The sequence below is a fragment of the Anomaloglossus baeobatrachus genome, chromosome 9 (genome assembly GCF_048569485.1).
Source record: "Anomaloglossus baeobatrachus isolate aAnoBae1 chromosome 9, aAnoBae1.hap1, whole genome shotgun sequence".
Taxonomy (NCBI): domain Eukaryota; kingdom Metazoa; phylum Chordata; class Amphibia; order Anura; family Aromobatidae; genus Anomaloglossus; species Anomaloglossus baeobatrachus.
In genome coordinates this window covers 26782960-26792037 of record NC_134361.1, presented here as the reverse complement: position 1 = coordinate 26792037, position 9078 = coordinate 26782960, and the positions used below count along the sequence as shown (strand labels likewise).

At 46.5% G+C, this 9078-nt stretch overlaps 1 protein-coding gene across 1 annotated transcript in view; it reads right to left on the bottom strand.

Moving 5' to 3' along the window:
* Window positions 1–2123: 2123 nt before the first annotated feature.
* The window catches only part of LOC142250346 (uncharacterized), a 31429-nt gene continuing 24474 nt past the window's right edge, over window positions 2124–9078 (bottom strand). Inside the window, exons 2-4 of the mRNA XM_075322497.1 lie at window positions 5628–7958; window positions 5428–5534; window positions 2124–2676 (exon numbers count right to left, since the gene is read on the bottom strand). Coding sequence (XP_075178612.1) covers window positions 2611–2676; window positions 5428–5534; window positions 5628–7401 — 1947 coding nt within the window. The 5' untranslated portion in view covers window positions 7402–7958 and the 3' untranslated portion in view covers window positions 2124–2610. The remainder of the gene's footprint in view (window positions 2677–5427; window positions 5535–5627; window positions 7959–9078) is intronic.

Sequence of the window (9078 nt, the reverse complement as noted above, 5' to 3'; positions counted from 1 at the left end):
TTGCAGTGAAATCGTGGACATATTGTTCCATTTGTACACAGCCACAAACCTGGCACTGATTGTCCACAATTTCACTGCAACCACAGATCTGCCGCAGATTTATCTCTATGTGTGACGGGGCCTTTAGGGGTACTTTGCACACTACGACATCGCAGATGTGATGGGGTCAAATCGAAAGTGACGCACATCCGGCGTCGCTGTCAACATCGGAGTATGTGAATCGTTTTTACTACGATTAACGAGCGCAAAAGCGTCGAAATCATATGATCGGTGTAGCGTCGGTCATTTCCATAATTTCGGAAGGACCGATGTTACGATGTTGTTCCTCGTTCCTGCGGCAGCACACATCGCTGTGTGTGAAGCCGCAGGAGCGAGGAACATCTCCTTACCTGCGTCCCGGCTGCAATGCGGAATGTTTACGTCCCGCTCGTCTCCGCTCACCTGCTTCTATTGGCCACCTGCCGTGTGACGTCGCTGTGACGTCGCACGAACCGCCCCCTTAGGAAGGAGGCGGGTCGCCGGCCAGAGCGACGTCGCAGGGCAGGTAAGTGCGTGTGAAGCTGCCATAGCGATAATGTTCCCTACGGCAGCTATCACAAGATATCGCATGTGCGCCGGGGACGGGGACTATCGCGCTCGGCATCACAGCATCGGCTAGTGATGTCGTAGTGTTAGTCTGAAGTATTGGCAAACACAATCCAATCCCTCCCCATTATTATGATCCACACCACCCAAAAATGATAGCAACATCTACCTGTGGCGCCCCTGAGGCTTCCGTCGCCACAGGTCATTGCACCCCACCAGCGGTGTGATGCCCCATTCTGGGAGAGGAAGAGAGTGAACTCCCCTGGTAAATCCACACTACACCCATTCTTAGGTACATACTAGGACCAGGGAAAGTGGCAGGCAACCCTCCCATGCTGCATGCTGGGAGGTAAGACCCATCCCTGCTCCTATAGGTTACAGCTTAGCAACTGGGGAGGTGGGAGGAGCCATCTGAGAGCAGACACAGATAGGAAGGTCAAGTTTAGTCAGTCTACCTCAGGGAGAGCAAGGGTGAAGAGCCAGCATGTAGTTGGAGAACAAGAACGAGAGAAAGGAGGGAGGAGGAGGCCTGCTGGAGGCAGGCAAGGAGGAGAAAGAAAAGAAAGAAGGAAAGAAAGCTCCAAGTCAGACAGGAGCAGAGGAACTGAAGGAGACGCTTCCTGGTGAAGACCCTGGGACCCAGAGGTCCAGGTGACACCACGTAGGAACAGAAGGAGTCGCAGGGCCACGGGTAGTCCTGGAAGTATCACGAGCAGGCCTAGAGGTACCAAGGAGAGAGGGCCCTAGAAGTGCCACGGGTAGTTGTAGGCTGCGGTGGCCTGTTCCACAGTAACATCGGTGGAGGGATTAAGCTGCGACAGGGGACGGTCCCTAGAGACTGGAGGAGTGCAAAATCATCTCCAAACAGTAAAAACCGAGGCCCAGGGACGTTGCAAGCTCCCAGGGCCAGAACCCATAGCAGACTTCCAGAAAAGGGGTAATCAGCCGACAGGTGACCCCCCAGCCTGGAGGCTGTAGTGGAGGCCAAGCCAGGTCTATCCTAACAAAGGCAAGGCTAAGGAAGACAGCAGAAGAAAGAGACACTAAGAGAAGGGCACCGGCTTTCTCTCTCAGAATCACCCAGAAACGGCGGAGGTCCCTGACAGTGGTCCCAGCAGTCCAAGGGTCCCTGCAGCTGTGACAAGAACTGTGAGTAAAGAACTTGAACTGCACCCTTGAAGTGGTCTCTGTTATTTCATCTGCATAGACATTCACAAGCACCAACTGTGCCCCGGGCATTGCTCCACCTGTGGGGAGCAGTACTACCATTGCTGCCATAATATCATCCCGGAGGCCTCACACAGCAGCGGCGGCTTATTAGCCGCATACCACAGGTGGCGTCACGAACACAACCATTAACAAGCAAGCCACATATTCTACTGACACCCACCAGGGCCACGGAGCCGGGCCCAGCCACCACTGACTACCACAGGACTAGTCCGGCCCGGCACCGAGTGTCCCATAGCCCTGGGGTGGGCGAGTCATACCCATCCAGTGTAATGACTGACGTCCATCCGGTTTGTTGTTTTTTGGTTTCTTTAATCGTCAGAGCATTTGTAGCTACAGAACATATAACTTTAGGATACATATCAAAAAAATAAATTATTTAATACAGTTATTACAAAATCTTACATAACATCTTTAAGTTTAGCACTGACCCGCAATGCTGCATCACTTTGGTTATCAGATCAGCAAAAACGCTTTCATCATATCACCCGATCCGGTTAGAGAAAAATAAAAGATAAAATATAACATATGTAGTAGACACATAAACCACTGGATGTCGCCCTCACACTGCTTTCTATATTGCGGAGCATCTATAACACACACAGTGGCCATAGGGCGCCAGAATTGCTGAGTAATCTCCTAAATAAATACTATACGGTTCCAAAGATTCAGTAACAGTCAATTACGACAGGATGTAATACTCGCACTGGCCAGTAGTGGCAGTATATCTCTCTATGGACATAACACTGATGAGTTGAAGATAGAAATCTGTACATTTTAGATATTGAAGTCAGCAGCTTAAATAAAGGAGCCAGAAACAACGTAGCGGTTCATTCCTTTAAGATTTCGGATATGGTATATCGCCTGCAAAACAAAATGAATAGTTAGAGGAGCTTTGTCTTTTAATAAATATTCATTAGGTATCACACGATAAAGTCAATATTAGGGTCACCTAAGGCTGACGTCACACGGGACGATATATCGTGTGATCGTTCGCATGAGCGATCGCACTCGCCCCCATCGTTTGTGCGTCACGGGCAATTTGTTGCCCGTGGTGCACAAAGTCGTTTACCCCCGTCACATGTACTTTCCTCCCGAACGACCTCGCTGTGGGCGGCGAATATCCTCTTCCTGAAGGGGGTTGGACGTTCGGCGTCACAGCAACATCACACAACGGCTGCCCAATAGAAGCGGAGGGGCGGAGATGAGCGGGACGTAACATCCCACCCACCTCCTTCCTTCTGCATTGCCGACGGCCGCAGGTACGCTGCAGTTCGTCGTTCCCGGGGTGTCACACGGAGCAACGTGTGCTGCCACGGGAACGATGAACAACCTGCGCGCAGAAGGAGGAACGATTTTATGAAAATGAGCTACGTGTCAACGAGCAACGATAAGGTGAGTATTTTTGCTTGTTCACAGTCGCACATCTGGCATCGTTTGACATATCGTAGCGTGTGACAGCTACGATATGTCAAACGATGCCAGATGTGCGTCACAGAATCCGTGACCCCGATGATATATCGCCCCATATATCGTAGCGTGTGACGCCGACCTTAGTAAATCAAAAGTGATTGTGTAACGACCATCATTAAAAGAAAAACTCAAAAAGCTAATTTCACGACCATCTGTCGGGAGATGTTTATGCTTTATGGGTTTATATGTTGAGGGTTGTTGTAATGCAAGTTGTGGATTGTCCATGGTTTTGTTAGCATTAACTGATATCTTGAGAAACTAGAGTCCATGCCAAAATTTGTGGAACGTTAACGTTGGACTTAGGGGTGGAATGATCGCGGTTGCAGGGATTGCGACCATGGCCGGGCCCTGGGTACACGGGGCCCATTGGCCCCAGCCCATGCTTTAGAAGGATGTGCGTCCGAGGCTGCATATCCAGTTGAAATGCATCGCAATGCATAGACCTGTCTGGTCCATGCACTGCAATACACGGTGCTGGCCGTGATTGAGGCGGCGCATGACAATGATGTCATGTGTTGCCATAGCACGGACGCCACTGTCTGACGGCTATAGAGGAGGATGGCGCACAACATGGGAGCTGGGGAGGGTGAGAACAGTATACACCAGGAGGGAGACAGTATAGACCAGGATGGGCCCAGGAGAAGAACATATATACCAAGAGGAGCCCATTAGGATGACAGTATATACCAGAAGGGGACAGTATATACCAGGATGGGGGCATATATACCAAGATGGGGGACATATATACCAGGATGGAGGACAAATTTACGAGGATGAGGGGCATATATACCAGGATATAGAACAAATACTGTATACCAGAATAGGGGACATATTTACAAGGAAGGAGCCCAGGATGGGGGACATTACTACATAATGGGATGGGGGAAAGGCAACTTGTATGTCTTTATAGGATTTAGAAAGCTAAATATATCCATACATATACATACATCTGACCAACATGCGGTGATGCATGGGGTCCCAGGTCCAGAATTTGCATCAAGGCCCATCAAACTCTAGTTACGCCAATGATTGGACTCATCTATATATTTAGGGCGGCTTTGCACACTACGACATCGCAGGTGCGATGTCGGTGGGGTCAAATCAAAAGTGACTCTCATCCGGCGTCACTTGCGGTGTCGTAGTGTGTAAATTTTAGATGATACGATGAACGAGCGCAAAAGCGTCGTTATCGTATCATCGGTGCAGGCTCCGCACATTTCCATAATGCCGGTGCCGCGACAGGTACGATATAGTTTCTCATTCCTGCGGCAGCACACATCGCTGTGTGTGAAGCCGCAGGAACGAGGAACATCTCCTTACCTGCCTCCAGCGGCTATACGGAAGGAAGGAGGTGGGCGGGATGTTTACATCCTGCTCATCTCCGCCCCTCTGCCGCCATTGGCCGCCTGCCGTGTGACGTCGCTGTGACGCCGCACGACCCGCCCCCTTAGGAAGGAGGCGGGTCGCCGGCCAGAGCGACGGTCGCAGGGCAGGTGAGTGCATGTGAAGCTGGCGTAGCGATAATTATCGCTACGCCAGCTATCACAAGATATCGTACCTGCGACGGGGGCGGGGACTATCGAGTGCGACATCGCAGCATCGGCTTGCGATGTCGCAACGTGCAAAGCCCGCCTTAGGGTTTCAGATGCCATATTCTAAGTAGCATCTGTTCAAGTGTAGACGGATTCTACTAGTTCCTTAAAATGAATAGGATCTGAATTGCTAAATTTCTGGTCCATTGGGGGAAGACAAATACTCCATGGTTAACCCTAGCCCTATTAAAAACAGCTTGAGATAATTAGAGCAATCCATGAATGGCCATACTCCTCACAATCATCCCACTCTGTGGTGCAGAATTAGGCCGGGTTCAGACAAGCCTGTTTCATGGTCCATATATGGTCCCCTATCCCTGAGCTCATAGCCTTATAGACATGTAGGGGGCTGTCAGTTTAGGTTGATAGACCCCCGGTCAGTCCAGGTATTACGGTCCGTATATGGACCATGAAATACATCCATCTGAACCCAGCCTTACTAATAGCAGTTTCAAAAACTGATAATGACCCCCCAGGATTAGATGTTTTAAGTAAAAAAATGTTTTTCCATTTGTGCTGCTTGAAAATTAGTTAAGAAAGAAAGACTTACAAATAATGTTCCTCCAACAACAACAAAAGCTCCGATGCCAACAGCCAAGGAGATGACAATGATTTTCCAAGGAGCCAAGAAATTGATGGAGCCATTGGTTGTGGCAACTAGAAAAAGAATCAAGTGGTGAATTAGCTCACATTCATCTATTTTCCTTCTAAATCTCATGTATATGTCATGTCTATGATATACTAATTTACCTGAATTCTGGCCCTGGGTGCCTTGGTTTTTGGTGATTGAGGAGAAGTGGGTCACTTGAGAAGAAGAACTGGAGTTGGTAGCTGCTGTTGAAGAAGGCTTTGTGTCTGTGCTCAAGCCAGTGATGGTGGAAGGTGAAAACGTGGTAGTAGATGTCTGGTTGTTGGGAGACATGGATGTGTTGCTCATTGGAGCCATTGAGTTATTTGTTAAGTTCATTGTGGTTCCCTGTGTTGATGTTGACACTGATGAGTTAGTTGAAGTATTTATGGAAACTGTTGAAGAACTGGAAACACCAATGTCTGAGGATGTCGTCATGCTTGGTGGAGTTGTGTGGACACTGGAAGAAACTTCAGTAGTATTAAGTATTGATGACACTGAAGATGAGACTGTTTTAGTCATGTCAAATGAGGGACTACTGGTGACAGTAGATTGGCTAGAAGCCGGTGCCATGCTACTGGTGGATACTGTTTGAATACTGGTTCCATTTTTGGATGAAGTCACAATATCAGTGGTTGCAGTTGGTGCTGATGATTGTGTAGAGCCTCCCATGTATATGGTTGAATTGGCAATATTACTTGAAGATGCCACTGTGTTACTGTTTGGGGTGGACGTGATACTTGTTGGATTAGAAGATGAGGTTATATTGGTCAAAATAGTAGGTGACGTAGAAGTTTCACCAGAAGACACACTGGAGGCACCTGTAACATTATCAAAAGAAGAGATTGGACTTGAAGTTCTTGTCGAAGAACTAAAAGATTCATTAACCTTGGTAACACCTAAGATGTTGATTGTGGTGATACTGGAAGTTGTTGGGTCTGCAGTTGTCACTGAGTCACTTACAACTGCCTGGCTTGTAGTATCACTGTTGAATGATGTTATTGTGGTTCTAGTGTGGGAAGGTGGGTTACTGGCATCATTCCCAGAAGGTGTGGTCAAGCTGCTCTTATTTTCAGAAGATAAACTGGAAGACGTTGATGAATTACTCATTATGGTATGAGGACTGGTGCTAGGAAATTCTGTTATGCTATCAGTCGTTGATTGGTTCCTATCGATAGAAGATGTCACCATGATGTCTTTAGTTGAAAGCCTTGAACTTGATTGTGTGACTGTATCAGTTTTAGAACTTAGTGTGACAATACTTGAAGATTCTGGGATTATACCAGGTGCTGATGTAGCAGAAGATGCATCTACGTTGTTTTGAGAAGATGGTTGGCTAAAAGTTCTTCCCAAATGGGAACTGGTTGACATTGGTGAAACATTTGTCGTTATCAGAGAAACACTGGCTGCAATAGTATTGTTAGGAGCAAGAGGGCTACTAGTTCCTGTACTAATGTCTGTGTTGTTGTATGATACTGACTGACTACTAGTTGCTCCTACTTTGGTAGATGATGTTGATGTACTGGGACTTGTCTCCATACCAGTAGCTGATGTCAAGAATGGTGCTAATGTACTAGAAGACATATTTGCGCTATTACTTTCCAGTGATTGATTTGTTGGTAATGGATGGGCACTGTCAATGTTGGTCCTTGATGTGATAACCGATGTAGTTGAGCTTTCGTTTGAAGCAGTCATCGTAGACTGTCCAATGGTATTGGCTGCCGATGGAGAAATATCAGAAGAGGCAGTGGTCACTATATTTGATTTTGGTTCAGTTTTGGTTACAGTTGTTTGGATGCTTGTCTGGTAGGATAAGTTTGTTATGGTACTAGGTGTCGATGACGTAGATGAAGTACCATTAGATGATGGGTTATGGGACATCATGCTTGCAAACATCAGAGAAGAGGTTCTGGAAGATGTTGTGCTTGATGGTAAGTAGGTGGTAGGCAGTTCTGGTTGGGTACTTCTTGATTGCGTATCGGTTGATGTAGTATTGCCACTTGTGGTGGATGATAGGTCAATGGTTGGTATTATTTGACTGCTACCAGAAGGTGTTCCTGTCTCCAATGTCCCATCTGGTTCAGTACTGCTTTCTGTCGATAAGGGTGTGGTGGGATTCTCTTCTGGTTTTACACTCGATTCAGTAAAGGATATTGTACTTTTAGATGTGGACTCTACTGGTTGACTGCTGGTTTTGGTGATGGAAACAGATGTCTTTGTTGTATGTTCTGGTTGACTACTGGTTCCATTAGATGGCAAAGCATTTGTGGTCTCTTTTGGTGGATTACTGGTTTCATCAAAGATAAGAGTGGTTTCCGTAAAGTATAATTCTGTTGTCTCTTCTGGTGGACTACTGGTTAGTAGAGTTTCCGGAGCGTCAGTAGTACTGGGAAATATTAAGCTGCTGATCGTGCTGATGAAGGATCCAAATGACTGTGCTTCAGTATTCTGCCCTGTAAAAAGTGACAAAGTTTGAGACATCCACCAATATAATTGCTGCCCATTGATACAAACGTTGAAATACACAAGTTTTCTAAACCAGACCAGATAGATTTTTATACCATATTTTAATCCCATAAACCCAATTCTGATGACTCCATACCTAACGCTCACACCTATAAACAAACCTAGGATTTCACTGTGTTGAGCGCCTTTGCTGGCTGCCAGCAGTTTTTTCTCTGGCTGGTCTCCCCGAGATCAGTGATTGTTTTGTTTGTCTACTAGGCATTGCTCCCACCTGGCCAGAATCCTACTCCACACTGATGAGGGGCAATACCCCGAAACAGCTGTCTGTGGATGGATACCTGGCCTTGGTATTTCCCTTGTCATATCTTTAAACTTGTCAAAGAGTTGGATATTGACTAAAAGGGCCACTTAATATGGTGGTTATGGTGGTCTCCTAAAAAGAGCCACTCCTTGGCTAGGTCCTTCCCGGAGGGATATCTGGCTATTTTCTGTGTCGAGACTCCTAACAGAAGCTCCATGGACCTTTTTTGATTTACCCATAAACAAAGCTATTTTAAGATAATAGGTAGATAATGTGATCCTACGGAGGCATAAGGACAGAGCTCTATCTGGCACCTGTTACGGAAAAATTAAGTCAAAAATATAATTTCCTACAAAACTTCATAGCTTTGGTGAACATTGCTGATTGCTGCAGCTGAATTTGCCCGTTAGAATATGAGCAATGCGGCCGAAGAGGATGCTCTGCTTCTCGTAAGATTAATGCCGTATGTGCACCTCTAGAAAAGGGCAGGGTCACTGTCCTCCAGAGGATCAGTCCCACATCCTCACCCTTAGATAAGGTCAATGTCTCATTCTCACCCTTATATAAAGTCAATGTCTCATTCTCACCCTTATATAAAGTCAATGTCTCATTCTCATCCTTATATAAAGTCAATGTCACTTTCTCACTCTTTCATATAGTCAAAGCCATATTCTCAACTCTATGTAAGGTCACATTCTCATCCTTATATAAGGTTCATATCTCATTGTCAACCTTATATAAAGTCAACACCACATTCTCACCCTTATATAAGGTCAGTGCAAAATTCTCACCTCTATATAAGATCA